The sequence below is a fragment of the Cystoisospora suis genome, assembly GCF_002600585.1.
Source record: "Cystoisospora suis strain Wien I chromosome Unknown contig_1083, whole genome shotgun sequence".
NCBI lineage: Eukaryota > Apicomplexa > Conoidasida > Eucoccidiorida > Sarcocystidae > Cystoisospora > Cystoisospora suis.
Window position 1 is genome coordinate 126,156 of NW_027153884.1, and position 19,335 is coordinate 145,490.

General features: G+C 45.0%; 2 protein-coding genes across 2 annotated transcripts; one reads left to right on the top strand and one right to left on the bottom strand.

The window, feature by feature from the left end:
• Positions 1-1,362: 1,362 nt before the first annotated feature.
• Positions 1,363-11,673, bottom strand: CSUI_002611 (uncharacterized protein; the record flags this gene model as incomplete). The annotated part of the gene is made up of 5 exons (XM_068062811.1): positions 8,694-11,673; positions 6,965-8,259; positions 5,897-6,215; positions 4,223-4,397; positions 1,363-1,488 (listed from the first exon to the last, which is right to left on the bottom strand). The coding sequence occupies exons 1-5, from the start codon at positions 11,621-11,623 to the stop codon at positions 1,363-1,365; spliced, it is 4,845 nt and encodes a 1,614-aa protein (XP_067925222.1). The 5' UTR covers positions 11,624-11,673.
• A 2,812-nt stretch (positions 11,674-14,485) lies between these two features.
• On the top strand, positions 14,486-18,479 carry CSUI_002612 (3-ketoacyl-(acyl-carrier-protein) reductase; the record flags this gene model as incomplete). Its single annotated transcript, XM_068062812.1, has 3 exons — positions 14,486-16,054; positions 16,910-17,187; positions 18,275-18,479. Coding segments are annotated over exons 1-3 (1,101 nt in total), but the record flags the coding sequence as incomplete, so codon positions are not given.
• Positions 18,480-19,335: the final 856 nt, after the last annotated feature.

Consider the following 19,335-nt stretch of genomic DNA (forward strand, 5'->3'; position numbering starts at 1 on the left):
CCTGCCATTTTTCATTACGTGCAAAAAACTCGCTGCTTTCTGCTACAGACAGGATGCTGTTCCACTCGGTGGTCTGCTAGCTGCCTTCTTCCTTGCTTCACGGGGTGCTGCTCATTCAAGATAATGAAGACCGAGCACACCTCCCCCCCCTCTCTGACTTCCTCGGTCTTTTTCTCCCTCCGAAAAAGACGGAAAAAGCGGAGATCCACGTCATATACAGAAAACAGACCTGGCTTTTTCTGAGACAACTGCCAGGGCCCCCTCAACCACCAAACCAGATAGATGGTCGTAGTAACCCTTACAAGAAGCGAATTCAATAGGAAGGTAGCATCGCAGATCTACAGAACAATGTTGCCTTCGTTGGTTGATATCATTCCTGTTAAGACTAGCTCAGATCCCTTCATTGAAGCGGGGGGGGACTCATAGCACCTATAGCTCCGAAGGCGATAGCGACCATTCAAAGTCATCTCACCTCACCACCGACAAGTGTATGCCAAGCTTGTTCGCACACGTACAAACTGTCCGACTTAGGCGCTGGTGTATCACTAGAGTAGCAGTGCTTAGACTATTCTTGTAATGTGTTTGAATAATAGACTCGGTCAACTAGTACTCACAAAGTGCACGTTAACAGAGGTCTTTGTACCTAGCAACAACGCAGGCAGAACACAGCCAAAACGGGGAGTTCCGGAAAGCAATGACCTGAAAGACTCATTCGTCCCTGTAATAAAGTGAGTCAGTCGTAGAGAAGATCGCCTTTTCGCAGTGGAAATCTTCAGAAGACCGAACGACCCTCGTCGACCTAACAAACACCCTGCATCCAGCGACACAGGGGGGAAGGATACAGGGGGGTGTCTGTCACGACTTCTTTACAGATCCGTTACAAGAAGACACCGGCGCACGTGCTCCCGTGTCCGCTACGCTACGATTGGCTGCATATTGTTGGATATAACGACTCCTAGGCATCGACGCTGACGAACCGCGACAAAGAAGCCATCTTTTCCACACAGAGACTTCATGCAACTATCTGTGTAAATCATGTGAAGTCTCTGCCAGTGACGCGCGTCGCCTTTGATGAGGAGTCAGCGGCCGCGCCCTAAGTGCGCGACAGGTATTCCGTAGGACAGGCAGGCCAAGAGAGAAGAGAACATCTTAGGTTCGAATCTTCTTTCCTTGTCTTGCGGGGGTGCTCTCACTTATGTCTCAAACAACTCAGTCTTGCAGCAGTAAGAAAACTGGAACAAACGGCTTCAGAGGCAAGACGAACTAGATGAATGAAGAATCCCCAAGTTAGATGCTGAAGGTTTCTCAAATCGACAGCCCTCTGAGCCTCCCTGGTTTACCGTGCCCAATGTTGTTGCTCGCTCAATTCACTTCCTTTGGTTTCTCTAGGTAGGAGCTGACAAGCTCTACCACAACACCCCCCCAAGCAGAACCACCCCCGTAGAGATACACGTGCTGACAGACGTCTCCTTCTGAAGACTTCCGAGTCTATGAAAAACAGGGATGATGAATGAAGTCACCAAGCGAGAAGCTTCGTCCAAATAGATCTGCTACACAGAGACGGACGATGAGTATGAGTGCTGACAAGCATATCTGCAGAAGAGAAGAAGTGATTGAAGCAAAAACGATCTTTGCAGGAGACATAGCCATCAAGTACGGAAAAACACCTCTTGTCTGTCTTCACACCAGAGAAAAAAAAAACGCGCGAAAGCTGAAGACACCCAATGAAGATACCTTGCGGCCCTGCCCAAGTAGTAGGCTCAGGTTTCTATCTACGTGAAGATGTCAGATACAGCTTCTACCTATCTATCTTTGATCTCTCTGTCTATTTATCTTGGGCCTATCTTTAATCTCGCTATCTTTACGCTATCTTGCACGAGAAGAGACAATGCACTTCCTCGTGCACGTTCGAGCGCCAGTTTCGATGTTAGCTAGCTAGGTGCTTACATCAGGGGTGCCCTACGAGACATAGGAGACATTTGACCCTTCGCATCCAGCCCACCCACCCTCCTTCCCCTCCCCGCTATCTCAGAAGACACTTGACGAGCGTTGTTTGGAGGTCTTTCTTGTCTTATCGCTGGTTTGTTTTCCCCCTCGAGTTGCTACTTGGCACCTTGTCTCCTCCTGTTGACGAGCAGTCAACTTCCCCCGTCAACTCCCCAGCTTCGCCTATGCTCTTATCTTTACACTTGATGTAATCTCATGACATGTCAGCCACGGTCTCCAAGGTGAGTCGAGAGCAATTGTTTCTTTTAACTCTTGGATGCCTGATGAGAACGGTCTATCTACTCTCCTTGGGTGTTCTGCTGCTTCTCTACAGAAGCAGATAGATGGGCACCCTATAAAAGACCAAGGAGAAACGACAACAGACTCTCATGAAGACTTTCTTACCAGAAGAAGGAGTGAAGTGAACGAGATTGACGGACGATTCTCCTGAGGCTCCGCTCACCAAGCGCTGTAGGGGAACAGCCGCATTGACGATTCGAAAGGAAAACGAGCCTCTTGGTTGAAGGTTAAGCTTTCTGCTACATTCTTGTACATACAACAATGAACTTTCTTCTTCTTATGTTGGAAAAAAGGTGGAAATAACACCTGTTTTGTTCTCCACAGAAAGATTTTCCATTGCCTTGCCGCACTTAGGCTGCCTGCGCACACCCTCATACTTATGCATTTTGGATAGACATATGTACGTATGAATGTATAAAAATGTATGTGTAAGTATGTATGTATCTACGAGTATGTATATGCTCATGCAAATGCATGACTTCATCGTACATCCTTAAGTCTCCTTGAATGCTACGTAGCGTTGGAGGTCTTCCCGACCTCCAACGCTACGTAACCGCCTAAAACAACCTCTTGGCTGCCTCATTGTTCCACAGTGTACATACACCTCACGTCACACGACCTCATTCCACACGAAGAGACAGAAGAACTCTCGGCCAACTCAGCACCTCTCCCCCCCCCAGGGAAGGTTCTTCAAAGCTTAGAGTGGATTGACTCCGCTCTTAGGCGACCCGGTGTAGAAGAAGAACGCAGCAAACAAAGCAGAAGACATAGTGATCAGTGCTTAGCCCGCACTCCTTCATCTTGCTAGTCAGTTGAAAGAAGTTTCTCTTCACTCGCTCACTAACAAGTCTTACAACAAGAGAGAGAAAAAAGCCACTTGTGTACAGCATATTCGCCACTCTATAATGGCTGAGACCTGGCTAGCATTTCATTCACCTGCGCGCATGCAATTAGAACAAAAGGAGGAGGTTACCAGAATAGATAGTTTGCCCGACTCCTATTATTCTCTTCTACTCAGACGGCTTCTCATCACTCTTATAGATGAAGACTTGACCAGACTTCCTAGACGGAGCACTAGCGATGTGATTGGGGTGATCGTACAGACACTCGACCCTCCCCCTTCATACTCTACTGCAGAAATGTGAAGCTCTCCGCTTGGCGCTGCGCTCTGTACATACACCGCGCATTCACCATTCACCTGTCCATTCAGACTTTGTATAGCAGATGGAAAGGAACGAAGAAATCGTATATCAGAAAGAAAGACACAAGCAGATACGAAGAGAAAAAACTTCCTACTTTTTCTCCCTCACCCACGCTGCTACTGCTTTTGAAAAAGAAGGAGAAAGAGGAAGTAGAGTTCGCTAGTTAGCCGCCTACCTATCAACACGTCGAATACTACATGAGCTTAATGTAGATGGATGAATGCATAGCTAGAGATACCCCATGTTCCCCCTCTCTTCTCGAAAAGAGGTCCTTACATCCTTCATTAGTAAGACTCTTTTCGCACAGCCAAGCGAGAGGTGAGTGTGTAGCTTTTCTTGCAGGCGAAGGGTGTGAAGAAGAACAAGGGTATTCGGTCTTATCATAGATACTACGACATCATATATACCGTCTACAGCTATCCCCTGCATGTATAATTATGAAGAAGATTGTTCTTTGTCTTTTTGAGACGTCATCATACAACAGACCGGTATCGTTTACAGGAACCTCAGCTAAACGTGGGATTAGGAGTCGCCTTTCTATCACATCACACATTGCACAGCTATCTCCCGCGACTTTGAGACGGGTGCAGATAGAGAGAGAAGTGAGTGAGGGATAGGGGGGGACAACCCTAGGAAGTTACAAGCGACAACACTTTGGAAAAGAATGTCTTGCCTCTTATTTCTGATATCAGCTCATTATCGTTGTACCATCCTCATATCTTTGTTTCTCTCACCGAATCTACTACTATCTTCTCCCCTTCACTTCTCCATTGTTCTACTCGACTTTTCTTCTTCTTCTTGTCAGCTTGTTTATACAAGAACTCTTCTCTCTTCCACAGCGAAAACCGTTGATCGCGCTCTTTCCTAGCGATCTCGATAGACGTTATATGATAGACATCACATGCATGTCTTAGAAGAGGACGAGGGCCAAGAAGATAGGAGGAGGAGAAGAAAGGCGAAGACGAAAAACGACAGAGAGACAGAGAGAGAAAAACTTAGAGAAAAGAGTAGATAAAGATCTAGAAGGAAAGGATAAGTGACTAGGTATGTGTGTAGGTACCAAGAGTGCCCCATACAACAAACCACAAATACATACAGGTGGCGAGATCTTGTCTCCCCTCACACTCCTATCTTTGTATTACTAGGAGTTCGGAGGAGATTTATGAAGACCACAAGTTTTAACAGTAAGAAACAGACTATATAGAAGATGTGGTAGAGATGAAGGCCTACAAACGACTTTTAGGCATATCGGTGTAGATACAGCAAGAAGAGTGCTCCATCGTCATTTCCTCCTAGCGGACAGGCAGACAGACCGATAGACGTACTGTCTATATCGGAACGTCTATCGAGAAGATGAGACCTTTCATCCTTTTTCTTGAGCCCCCCCCGCGAGAGAAGAGAAGTCTAGCCGAGGAGAAGGAGGTCGCCAGATGTTGTCTATCACGACGAAGACATGATCCTTTGGAGAGGCGCAAAGTAGCCTTCTCCAACTTGGAGAGAAACGAGCTGTCTGAGCTCTGCGTAAAGGCCCGATGGTGAGGAGGGATTCGACATCTTCGACTCCTCTGCAGCACCGAGATGCACACACAACGGCACACGTATATATGTACATATATATATATATATATATATATATGTAACGCGTTCTCTTCATGAAAGGTAGTTTCTCTGCTAGAAACATTAATTGGAGGTATGGACTTTATCTATCTCACGGCTTTACTGAAGGCTTCGGAATGAGTGGGGCACCGGAAAGGACTGGCATGCATGCACGCCTACATAGATGCATGCATGCATGCAGTTTTTTAAGAAAAACAAGAGAACGCTGAAAAGATGGTTTAAAACTCTTACATCACTACCTGGGGGTAGGAGATACGTCGATTCTCCACTTTATTATCTGCATGAAGTTCTAACCTCCCTCCTAGATACGCCGATAGACTCCCTCTCTCTACAGGCACTAAGACGACTGCTACCAGTTTTCCTAATTCTCGACAAGCATCTCCATTGTTGACGGCTGGGAATTCGCACAGTTCAGCTACGTTACACTCACTCTATCAGCAGACAGCTTCTCGTGTGTTTATACACCGTCAGTACACAGTCCGCGGAAAGGCATGTATCGTCATAACCTCCATTCTTTTAGGAACCTGTGTTGGTTAGACTTTTTCACTAGGAAGAGATTTCTATCATTTAGGCTGTATTTGCAAAGAAACGTCACCCCTTCAGTCTCCTGTTGACTTGGTCGGAGTATGCCATTTAATAGCATAGCAGATACATGATAGAAAGAAGGAGACACGTACACAGCTCTTGGAATAGATACAGTACCCTCTCAAGAAAGGTATTCTTGGTCTAATGAAAGAAGGATAGACAGGGAGAAAAGAAACAAGAAGATCTATAAGTGTATCCCTACGTACTTCCGTAGATCCCATATAGTAACACTACCATCAATAGAAGCGGAGGCCGGGACCATATCACTCTCCGGGTGGACAGACAGCTCAGATATACGCTTGCCTGCGAGTCTTTCCCCTTGGTTTCGCACCCTTCCTCTGTGATTCTGCAGAAAAGCTCTTGGACTTCTAGAACCTTCCCTGGCACATCTTTCAGGAGATATCAAATCCTCATCACATTTTCGAGTAAGAGTAGACACCCTCCCGGGACACCGCAGATCCAACAAAGGAACACCCCTGGACGTCTCCCATGAAGAAGAGTAGAGGAGACGGATGGAAGGAGGAACTGCAGAGAGTCGAGGTAACACCTCCTCCTAAGTCGGATTCACCAGAAGAACAGAGGAAGAGAAGAGAGAGGAGACATAGACATCTTTACAGGAGATGGGAGAAGAAGAAGAAGATGATGAAGACCCCAAGAAGCGGGTCCATTGAATGAAGATGTGGTTTCTTTTGCGATGGCCTGATTCGCTGCTCTTCGAAAGGTAGGCGATTAGGTAGATTTAAGTGCACTGCAATACTTCCATGTGGGTGCAGAGTTCAAGCGAGGTGTGTGGAGACGTTACATGCAAAAAGTCGAGGAGGAATCGGTGAGGCACATAGTGATACATGGAGAGCTATATGTCTATCTACACGAGTATTCATCATGGAAGGAAGACCGTTCATGAAGGGACTGGCCTACATGGATATCTATTATATATATGCAAGGATATGTATACGCACATATATGAAAGGCTACAAATACATATATATATATATATATATATATATATATGTGACTATCCATGCAGCAACTAGCTACGTATATAAAAATATGTATGCACAACGACATGTATGTGTACAAATATATGAGGACACAAATACATATATATATATATAGGATGTGAACGAAAGGCACGACATATCTTGCGGGTTATATCATGCATGCCTGCATGGGCCATAACTGCGTACGTCTATATACATATAAACATGATATGTACTATCGATACAGGTCGGTTTTCACAGCATAACGTCTGTATGTGTGAGTTTGGCCTTTACCAGCACACAGAGCGGTAAGAGGAGGAAAGCCTCCAGTAGAATAGAGAGGTTCTCCTCTTTGGGCCTGAAGAAAAGAGACTTTGCACCACCCATCCTTTCCGTCAGAAGCTATGAGACAAGCATCAGATCTTTTCTCCTGTCTCGTCTCCGACATCTCCTGCGTCTCTGAGCTCGTCAGCAACCTACGCCAAGACATCATACCATCCATTTCTCTCTCTTCCATCTCAGGAGAAGATGAACGTGAAGAACAAGAAGAAAAAGAATCTTCTTCTTCTCTTCCTTCTGCTAGTCCTTCTCGCGCAGGTAGAAAGAAAAAAGGGGGGGAGGAATTCGAAGAAGATGGTCGTAAAGAGTAAGAGATAGAAAATGGTGAGACGTCTTGATCCGGATGGGAGAATCTGTTTCCTCTTCTTTTTCTTTCGTCCAGAGAACAACAGAGTAATGATGCTCCATTACCTCTCTCCTTATTTCTACCTACAGTAGCCATAGACAGGAGATTTCTATTCTCTCCTAAAGAGCACAGGACCGACACTTCTCCTTCATGAGCTGAGAGGGTCGTCTCTAACGTTGGTCTCAGTCGCGGAGAGAAACTGTCAAGAGGAGAAGAAGAAGAAAGATGAGATCTTCTTCTTCTCCTATCAATAGAGAAGTTATTATACGAGACATTGAAAGGATGTGAGGCATTCTGCAAGGTTGACCTGTGTCTTCTACGAAATTCTGGCGTCATTCCTATCCTGCCATGTCGATGATCGGTTAGGAGGCTATCATATCTTATGAATCGACTGTCGCTATATAAAGAAAAGTCTCGACAAAAAGAAGAAGAAGAACAACTGTCTTCTTGGTGTTGTGCTATTCCTTCCTCTCTTCTTTCATTTCCTTGGCTCGATCCATCACCCCGGTCTTCTCTCTGAAAGAAGTCCAAGGGACTTCGGCGATCTTCTCTCAACTGAAGAAGCTCATTGTTACTTTCTTCTTCTTCTTCGTTCCACCAGATCTCTTCTTCTCTTTTCTCGAAACTCACTAGAGAAATGTTACCTCCTCTTGAGCCAGCTAGAAGCATCAACGAGGACGGGGCGGAGACAGAAAAAGAGGGGACAATCGATTCTATACAAGGTTTCCCTGGTATGATCTGTATAGATGTGATATCGAAGTGACGGCTCGAAGAAGAGAATCCTTCACGTACGAGAGAAGAGAGAGAAACAGAGAGAGCTGGGGAGAAGGAAGAGTAATAGTTAAGAAGATGAAGATTAAGAAGACGTTGATGCCTACGTCGCCAAAGAGAGCTTGGAAGCGTTCTGAGAACAAGAGGTCCAGAGCCAACAAGAGACAGAGGAACAGATGGAGGAAGTAACCGAACTGCATGTATACATACCATACATACGTATATACATGTATACGTCGCATATCATGATCTGTCATACATATATATGTATACATGGTGATCTATCGTACATGGTATGTATATACGCAAAAGGCTGCCTGGATCGACAGCAGCTTGAACGTGCTAGTCATCTACATGTAAGAAGAACGATCTCCCCGAGAAGCGTATACGTGGATAGACATATATATATGGGAACATAAATAGATGCTGATAGATGTAGATAGATATACGTAGAGACAAACAAATACAGACGTAGAGAGATAGATATCAAAAGCAGTGTACTCGAATGCAAACATACAGACGACATGATGATGTATAAGAATAGACGAAGTGATCTAGGAGCCTTACCGACTCCTAGGGAGAAAGCGACGTCCTCCCCTTGTAAGACACGTAGCGAAAAGTCTATCTGACGGACTAGCGAAAGAAGATGAAGAGGAGGAAGAAAAGTCTTCTTCTTCGGTCAGATCGCAGGAGGAACCTTCTTTCTTCTTTCTATTCTCCTCTTTCTCCTCTAGCACTGTTCTCCCTCTTCTCTTCTTATTCTCTCTCTCACTACAATCTTCATTCTTCCGTATTCTTCTAGTTGAAGTCTCAATGCAAGAATCTTCTCTCTCTCTCTCCTCTTCTTTGTTTCTACCTCTCTCACTTTGGCATTTCGTCCTAAGATAAGAAGAACTGCCGACCCGAGAACCGTCTCCTCGCATGATTCTTCTTCTCTTCTCTCCACCGTGAAGGTGTTCGAAGGAAGCACCTCGACGTCTGAGAATTCCCTTTTCTTCTTCTTCTTGTCTTTCCTGTTGTTCTTCTTTCATATCTCTAGAGTCAGTCATAGTCGATGAAGAAGAAGAACCTAAGAGCGGTAAGGCGGTATGAAGCGAAGGAGAGCTACTACTGAAGCTGCTCCACGCAGAGGGTTCCGCTAGGGAGGGTTTGACACTCTCTTCTTCACTCTCCTCTTCATCTCTAAGGACAGACAAAGAAGAGGAATAAGAAGACGACGCCAAAAAAGGAGAACACCGGTCTCTCTTCTTCCTCTTCTTCTTCTTCTCCTCCTCCCTAATCACTCCAGGATGGGGCAGAGTCTTCTTCTTCTTCCTGGAGTGCTTGATCTTCTCTTTCTCTCTTTTGACAACAGGTGGGCGCCTATTTAAGAGTGGGGGAGATGCGCTTAAAGCAGAGACGACGTCGAGATCTCTATCATTCTTACACAATGAAGTAGAAGAAGAAAGTAGGTCTTTTTCGTCTTCGTTCCTCCTCCTCTTCTTCTTCTTCTGATCGTATCTTTGAGCAGTATCATGTTCTCTCTTCATCGCAGCCTTCTCTTCTTTCTTCCTTCTCTTTCTCTGAGAGAAAGGCGGAGAAAGTCTCGCGATTCTTCTTCTCCGTCGATCTTCTTTCTTCTTGTCCTTTAGTAGAGTTGTTTCTACAGCTCCAGGAGGCTGATGTAGACATGTCTCTCCTCGTGTCGGGCTGTAACGTCGAGAGTGAGCCCGCAAACTTGTAGACACCTGACACGGACTATCTGCCAAAGATTCTTCTTCTTCCTCTTCTTTTCTCTCTTCGTCTCTTCGACTTGTCGAGAGTGGAGATCTTCTTTTCTCTATCCTCGTCTTAGACCTTTCAGGAGTCCTTCCCTCTTTCTTTTCCTTCGTCTCTTCTATCCTCCTTGTTCTTCTTCTCTCTCCTTTCAGTGGCTGTAGTGCACCCTGCGAACCACCGGCGTCATTCAACGCAGATGAAGAAGTTCCAGAAGAAGAAGAAGCACGAGAAGAAGAGGAAAGAGAGGATGAGGAGGACCAAAAAGAAGGAGACGAGACGCCATGAAGTTTATCTGCATGACTCAGAGCTTTGAGACAAGTCCTTTGATGGTTATGATCTGTTTCTTCTTCTTTTTCCGTTCTTTGAGTTATCTCTCCTTTTCTTCTTCTTTCTCCTGTCCTTTTCTTCTCTCCATCGTCATTCATGCCTTTCTGTAGTGTCTCTTCTGTGGTCTCAATTTCTTCTTCTTTCACAAATCCCCTATCATGCTTCGTATTATCGTAACCGAAGCTCCTCCCGCTCCGACGGCTACACCTCTTTCGAACATCTCCATTCTTCTTCTTCTCCCTCTTCTCTTGATCTTCCTCATGGATTTCTTCTTCTTCTTCTCCCTCTTCACTTTCTCTTCTTCTTCGATTCTCTCTACAGCTACCTCTTGTTCCTCTACTTCTTCCTTTCTCTCTTCTTTCCACACGCGGTGGATATTCTTGCTGTCCTACATCGTTCTGCTTCAACACACTCATTCTTCTTCTTCTTTGGTCTACACCTATTCTTGACGTCCTTCTTGTGTTAAGACAACCTTCAGAAAGAGAAGAAGACAGACCTTGTCTCTCGTCTTTTCTGTTCTCTTCTATCTCCTCTTTAGCTGTGGCCTTACACGAAGAAATCTCTCTGTTATCGTGTTGTCTTTCTTTTCTTCTTGCTATAGCAGAAACTGCATGTGAATCTTCTTCTTCTGGCCTTTCTCTCATCTCCTCTTCTTTCTTCTTTATCTTCTGCTTGGTCAGACTCGATGAAGGATCTCTTTGATCTGATAGTCTTTCCTCCTCCTCTCTTGCAGCAGTATGAGCACCGTCCCTGTCTTTTCCATCTCGTTCTTGTAAAGAAGAAGAAAAACAAAAGAAAGAAGAAGAAGAGAAAGAAGAGAAAGAAGAGAAAGAAGAGACAAGGTCAGATCTAGCGACTAAGTGCTTTTGGTGAAAGCTCTTAGAACGACGAAGAAGAAGCCCAGAAGGAGGAACTGTAGCAGAACACAGACCGCCGGAACGATAGCGACAGCGGCATAAGGATGAGTCTTTACGGGTACATCTAGAGGAGCTAGAAGAGAGAGAAGAAGAAGAAGAAGAAGAAGGGAGAGAAGAAGAGAGAGAAGAAGAAGAAGAGAGAGAAGAAGGGGATGAGTCACAGAAGCTCCGGTGGTGTATAGGACATACTCGATTAGTATTACTATCAGGACTGCCTGTACGAAGTCTAGGGCGACGGAGACTTGATGGAAGTTGACGGAGAGATGGAGAGGATTCTTTTTCTTCTTTCTCTCCTCCAACTCCTCCACCTTTTGAATCGAGAGGTGCAGTCTCTCTTGACCAAGGAGAGTGTGATTCAGATCTCGAAGAAGGAAAAGAGGACGAGGAGGGAGAAAAAGAGAGAGATGAGACAGAAGTCGATGCTCTTGGAGATAATGAAGACGACATGGCTGGGCTTGAAAGGAGAGTCGAATGATCAGAAAGAAGTAAAGACATAGGAGAAGGGCTGCGAGGAGGGGACAATGGCGAATTCTCTAAGACACCAGCTGAGGGAAAGAAAAGAAGAAAGCCTTCTTCGAGATAGCTTCCTAGAAGAGACAATGAGAAAGGAAGATCATCTACCTTCAAAGAACAGCACAGGATGACAGGGACCAACTTGCTTCTTCTCCTTCAAATGAAAGTCTTTCCTCCCCTCTTCTTCGTCTCTCTTTTCGTTCGCTCTTTCTTTGGAACAAGAATCCTCTTATCTGCTATCTTCTTTTTTCTTTACTTGTGGTCAACTCGTCTTAGAGACCGTAGAGATGATGGCGATCGCTCGCTGTACATACACACCAGCATTCTCTCTTCTCACGCTTCATGAAGGAATTGTGGAAGAGAATGAGCTGCCTAGACATTATCAAGTCAAAAACAACATTGCTAGGCATATTCAGAAACAACTGATAAGGTCAGTCATAAGATGAATGAGGGAGACGTGTCGATTTCCAGCAGATGTCTTCGAGCCCGAGACTTTGGAGAATCTCGCCACGACACACTCTTTATTGCTGCTTAGAGACGATGAGAAAAGGCATCCCAATGGTACACAGGTGAGGTAAACTCAATCGATTCAGCTAGCCGGAGGGAAAAGGATGGAAAAGATAACTTTTTTATCTTCTTCGCTTGGTTAGACAGATTTCTCCTTCGTGAGTCGTCCTCGTGTTGATCGCATGCAACAAGCGAGGGAGGTAGCAGCTGCGCTGGGAGACAGGAGAGCGGGGAGCCGGCGGGGGGGGGGAGAGTAGAAAGCGGTGTGTGTGTGTGGAGAAAGTTGAACGCGAGAGAGAGGAAGAATAAAAATAGAGCTTTATGAGGAAGCAGAAGAATTTAAGATCGACTCTAGATGCGGTTCTTCTTTGAGTGTATAGAGCACTGTTCGATCCATCTTCGTGTACCTATCAATCATGGCCGCGTTCCTTCGGAGACGGAGAGCAAGGGGGGTAGACACCAAAGTAGACACAACGGTTACCGTTAGTTAGCTAGGTCTGCGAGTGGGCGCGCGATGAGGTGATCCATATCTCTGCATTGAGAGACTTCCTTCTATTGTTTCCTTCCCTTCCTTTTTATTCCTCAGGGACAAGAATAGCGATATCTCCATGGTTGGTCATCTGCAGCTGATGTACGCAGCCGTCGGGGATACTTGCCTAGCCAGGGGAGACGGGCAGCGACTTCAGCGAAGGAGAATCCAGTACGAGGAGAAAAAGAAGACGCTGTTAGGTTTTCTGAAGCGGAGTTGAGATAGTTGGGAGAAAGCAGTTTTCTATTAAGGTGGTAAGCTCAGCCAGCATTTCGCTGGTGTAAGTGACTCGTTTCTCTTCTCTCCGTTGTCCACACTTTTCTTCTTTTCTCCGGCTCTTGCTCGTCGTTTTCTATTTGCTTTCTCTGATCCTTTACAGAAAAATGGAAGAGAGAAGATGGCTTGACACGAAAAGGCATGTCTTCCTCTTCTCTTGGCGTTGCACGTCAGGTTTTTATCTCCTCAAGTTTAGCGGACGTTTTCCGCTTGTCTTGGGTTGCGTGAAAGTCCCAGGAAGACTAAGACGATGAGATTGATAGCAGTGTCCCTGGAGATGTCTTGAAAAGGTGTCGGTACCCAATCAAGTATCGGAGGTGTGTGTTTCGTTTTTTCTTCTCTCCTCTCTCCGGTTTTGACTGCGATGCGCTTGGAGAGGAAGAAGCCCTCAAAAGAATTTTCTCCTCTCGGTCCACGGGAAGAGAAAGACACACGAGACGTCCACACGGAGGAGCGGAGGGCGGGAGAGGGACGAGGGAGGACAGGATGGCGCATCCGTATTTTCCGCTCTACTCTTCTGCTGTTCAGCTAGCTATGCATTTATGTACGTACAGGTGCTTTTTCTCTCTCTCTATATATATGTGTACGAAACACGCGTATGGCGTAGACATACGGAAGAGCTGTGTAAGAGGCTTCTTACGTAGAAGTGTATGAAGAGGATCCATCTGCATTTACGTAAAGCACTCAGAGAAAAGACCTCATTCGCAGATATCACATAACAGACCGATCCTATCGACTATCTCGTTATGCGTGTTAGTCGTACACCGTAGACTCGATTTTAGCTATGGAGAGTGAACGGGAGACGGTAATTCCTACGATTAAAAGCCTATCTGTCTCTCTGTCTGTTCCCGCATCCCATTGAAGAAAAAAGTGAGAGAAGTATGGAAAGATGACTCCTCTTCTCTGCTTTCAGCAGAATGAATTTTTAACGTGACTGGCCTGTCTCCCTTCTACATGAGACATGGAAGAGCTGGAGAAGGTCCGAAAGGAGGGGAGGTGAAAAAGATGCTGAGACGAGACTGAGCTTAGTACATTCATCATTGCAAATGTGATTTCTATGCGAAAAGAAGAAAAGAAACACCGCCTACTTTCATGGTGACCTCTTGCCGTGTTCCGCGAGGTTCAGATTCGGAAGGCATCTGTCTATATCCAGAGGCATCTGTCTATATCCAGAAAGCGACGGATTCATTCACAGAGGGTTGATCAACAAGCTTACTATCTCGCGTCTTTACTTCTGTCATCTGACTCTTCTTATCGCCATACACTCCGCCTCCTTGTCTGTCCTCTCCCCCCTGACTAAAAGAGCGACAGTAAGAGAGACACTAGCGATGAGAGACAGGAACACATGGTACGGATATCCTTGTCTTCTCTCCAGTGTTCTTTTACACATGCCCTGCCATACCTCGCCAGCGCGTCAGGGCTTTTATTTCTTTCTTTCAGAACGACTCCTGTGACCTTCTCGTCTGTGTCCGCATTAGTTCCGATTAGGTTCAAATGTGTGCTGAGTGCACCCCATATTGTTTCTCTGAAAGAAAGAGAGCTATAATCTTCGAATGTCTCCTATCTTCTTGTGTTCGCTTCAATCCGTGAGTGTCTTGCTCTAAGGGAGTAGGAAGAAGACGACTTTCTCTTCTTCGTCTTTTGGTCTTTTTCTTTTCCTCCTTTGCACACGGGAGTGATTCCCACCGGCACCACCCCGATGAGGATGGTTGTCGGTGTCGAGGGACGGATGAAGAAAGTGTTTCTGCGGAACGAAAGAAAAAGAAGGCGAAAAATAGAGAACCTTTATTTCTCTTTGTGTTGTTCTACGAGAAAGTGAGAAGTCTGTTCCGACGTTTATCCTTTTCCAGACATACCCTAGTCAGACAAAGACATCGTCGTCCATCATCCTCACACACGTGGAACAAGAGACAAGACGAAGAGACAACCAGGAAAGGAGCAACGCAAGTTTGTTTTCCTTCCTTCTTCGGGTTTCGTTGTCGAGTTTTTTCAACTGACATCTGAGAGAATGGAACAGCTGTCTTTCTCTTAGTCTTCTGTATCTATTGATCATACTTGAAGCTTTTCTTTCGCCAGATTTCTTCCTTTTTGATCACTACGCTGTCAAGGTGTGCGTGTCTGCTGTGAAGGAAGACACCTTCTCCAAAAGACAGTCGGTGGTCTTTCTCCTCTTTACACATCACTCAAAATATGTTTTAGTCTTTTTGTTTCATAACGAGCCACAATTTCTCTATTGTCTTTCTTCTTCTTAGTGGTCTTCTCCCGCTTTACTCGGGTACACACTACTTCGCTTCCGTCTCTATTTAGCAATCTATTCATCTCCTCCTTCCGGCCGTCAAAAGGACAGCTGAGACAGTTTCCTTCTCTTCATCCTAAGACATAAGCACTACTTTATCGATTGTACTCTGTCATTTTACATCGGTTTAGATTCTCAGTTGAAGACTTCCTAACCTCCGAGAACCGACGCAAGCAGCAGAAACACCATGGTACCGCACACCTTTCAGACAACCATGGCGAATCCATCCGTTCCTTTCTTTTTTCTTTTTCTCTTTTCTGCTTCTTTTCCTTTCTTTCATCTTTTCGGAGAAGGTCGGATGCTTCTTCGTAATCCTTCTTCCTCATCTGCTCCCTGTTTATCTCCATCATCCTCAATCGAAACGCTTTCCCCGCAACTATCTACACCTCGGTCTATATCACAACACCATTCTTCCTCTCCTATCTCTTCTACCTTAGGTTTTGTCTCTCCTTCTCTTGTCCCTCAAAGGTCTTCTTATTCTCCAGCTAGTACACTCACGACAGCTACTTCTGCTTCTGCGGCATCCCCTTCAGATACACCTCAGAATTCTTCTTCTTTCCGACCAAGACAAGCTCACAAGGCTTCTTCAACGTCATCTTTCTTTCTCCAAGAAACACGTCAAGGTGACTCACCGTCATCGACGGCATGTCGAGCTTACAAACTGACATACGGAGGAGAAGAAGCCGGAGAGAAAGAAGGAAGAGTCGCACTTGTCACGGGAGCTAGCCGAGGCATCGGAAAGGCTATTGCGGATGCTCTTGCTGAGGGGGGTGTATCGCATCTTCTATGTGTCGCAAGACAGCAGGTAAAAAGAAAAAGACAAGAGAAACGAAGAGAGAGGAAGAGGAAGGAGAAAAGAGAGAAGAAAGGTAGCAGAGAAGAGAATAAACAAGAGAACAGAGAGAAACAGATACGGAAGAGAAGAACAGGAAAAGAGGATGTGAATGCAAGGGTGTTGATTTAACAGCAGTCAGGGAACAACCCAAAGGCAACGTACACCTTCTCTATCGTATTCGTATGTAACTTTTGTACACAACTTCCTTATTCTTTCTTCATTGTCTGTTTATCTTTCTCTCTCTTCTCCCTCGACCGTCCTCTCCCCGGCCGCTCTCTTGAGCTTCCTTCATGCTCTTCTCTGTGGCTAGGTCTCGCTCTGCCAGGAATGTTAAGACGGTACAAGGACACTCTTCAACGTATAGCCATCTCCAAGCCAAAGAAGATATACATATATGTGTACATACAAAGAAGATATACGTATATGCACCTGCCACATACATATATATATATATATGTAGGTGTTTTGTCTAGTAAAGGTATGCTACTTACGGCCAGGGCAACACATATGTAGAGAGATTTCATGTATGCCCTCCTCTACAGGGATTTCTATCTTCCGAGATGAATAGTAATTAGCCTCCGCTGTACCTCACAGATGCATATGTATACAATCGAAGAAAGAGCGTCTATATTTCTCTACTTTCTTCTGTACGTCAATTTTCCTCTCTTTTCTTCCTTTCCTTCTCCCTTTTTCTCTGCAATGTTTCCCCTCTCTTTCTGTTGTTGCTTTCCTCGCCATCTTCTCCTTACTCGCCTCCTCTCCTCCTTTATCCTTTCATCCTGTCTCTCTCTGTCTTGTCTTCTCCATCTCTCCTCTTCGTTGTAGGCAGCATGCGATGAAGCCGCCGAAGACTTGAAGAGACGGGGATTTTCTGCTAGTGGCCATGCTGTCGACGTCGCCGATCCCAAGGCTGTAGAGACACTTTGTAACGAGCTCTTTCAGCAATACCCTCATATAGATATTCTCGTGAATAACGCCGGAATTACGAGAGATAACATATTCTTAAGAATGACAGAAGAAAACTGGACGGATGTGATCAACACAAATCTCAATTCCGCCTTCTATTTCTCTTCTCACATTCTCAAGCGGATGGTGAAGAACAAGTAAGAAGCGAAGGCCTCAGATACCAAAGAAAGAAAGGAAAGGAGGAGGCAGCTGGAGATCAGTCTTCATTCATCAGTTCTCAGGTGTACATACACCATCGTATGGAGGTGTATATGGATTGGTCTACATAAGCGTCTGTCGCTTGTGTCGGGGGAGACTCCAAAGTCATTCTTTGAGGGTGTACGTAGACATTACTTCCATAGAATACGTACATGTGGACCTACATACGTCATTTCACGATATCGGAGATGCGTCAAGATACTGTCTGTGCAGGCCCAAATACTTACCTACTCCCATTCCTACTCTCTCTATATATACATCATATCCCTTTGTCTACCTATCTCTATGTAAAAGCTTCCTTTATCTATCTATCTTTAATCTATCTATCTACAATACATACATGTTTAGATGTAACTGATCTGGTCTGTAGTTGTCTTCACTGTGCATGAAGTGCATATCCCTATGTAGTAGCAGTGATGCCACAAGTGGAGTCGCGGTGGTAGAATAGAATAAGAGAAGAGACTAGGGATGAAACAAGGAAAAATTCGGTGACCGATTCTCTTCACACGCGCCTTTCTCAACCTGTTCATTTCTCCTAAGGTAGTTGGACTTTCTTTTTTCTTTATCTTCTCTTCCTTACAGAATGGATGTATATGTCAACTAATGTGTATACCTCCATCTACGTAGGCCCTCTTTTGTATCTGTATATCTATACCTTACTACATACACATATGTCTACAGATACACATGGCTGGGTTCCTCGGCTGTATTGTCATAGGAATGGAGTGAGGAGGTTATCGGAGAGGTCCCTTCTATTAGGCTGCTTTACGTCATCACCCATCCTTCAACATCGGTTGTATCACTGGAGTGTACATACACCCCTCAGCTATATCGTGAATGACTTCTTTCTTTCTTTCTGGACAACTTCACCTGCTACGACTCCATCATACTTTCTGAATAAGAAACATGTCTCAGGAAATTCTCACTTTCTCCCTATTCTGTGGACTGACGTTCTTCTTCATTTTTCTTCTCTCTTTATATCTCCTTTTCTTTCTCTTGCTTGCGTTCTTCTTTTTGTGTCTGTAGGTTCGGTCGTATCATAAACATCTCTTCAGTCGTAGGTGTGGGAGGGAATCCCGGACAGGCGAATTATTCTGCGTCTAAAGCAGGCTTGATAGGCCTGACGAGAACGTTAGGCAAAGAATATGCTAATCGAAATATCACTGTAAACGCAATCGCTCCCGGTTTCATACGATCTGCTATGACAGATAAAATGACAGAAGAAGCGAAGGTAAGAAAGGCGGTATAGTCGATATAACGAAAGAGGATAGAAAGAGGAAGACGCAGAAGAAGGAGCAGGACATAAGATAAGAAGGAAGAAGATCAAAAATAAGAGATGTCGTATGTTTCGAGAAGATGAAGGAAAGAAAGAAGATATGTTCTTCTTGTAGAATGATGGTTGAGGGGGGAGACATGCCGTTCGTTCATTGCATGCATTCAAGACGGACAGCAGCACAGGAGGCTCTTTGATGGCTGTGACTTTCTAGCTGTCTCAGGTTGTCGAGAATTCTTTGAAAGGACAAGTCTTCGATTTCTCTTCTCTCCTTTCACACACACCTCCAACGACTCCGACTGACTACAACGTATACCACGTTTGCCATTTGGGTTTTCTTCTTCTTCACTTCTCTCTGCTGTCTTCTCTAGACGAAGAGAAGAAGTCGGAAAGAGACCGTCTCAATGAGGGGAGACAACATATCTATATCTATCTATCTATCTTTCTAGAGATGTTTGACTTTAATAGATATAAATATCCGAGGCGAGAGCGGTGTCTACCTCCTCGTGTGTTCATATGTATGTGTATAGACATATGTGTATCAGTATAGATACTTGTATCTCTCTAGAGCTCTCTGCACCTTCAGATGTGTATATATATCTGTGTGGCGAATAAGAGGACTTACAGAAGATAGATGGATAGAGGAGATAGATAGACATTAAAGAGATCAGAAAAGGGGAGATGATAAGAATGAGGGAAGAAGTGAGGAGTTGAAGAAGAGTAGTCGGAGTCACACCTAGAGGGCGCGAGTCGTTCTGCAGAAGAAGATCTGTCTTTTATTCTCTCTTATCTCTTTCTTTCTTTCTTTGTTGAT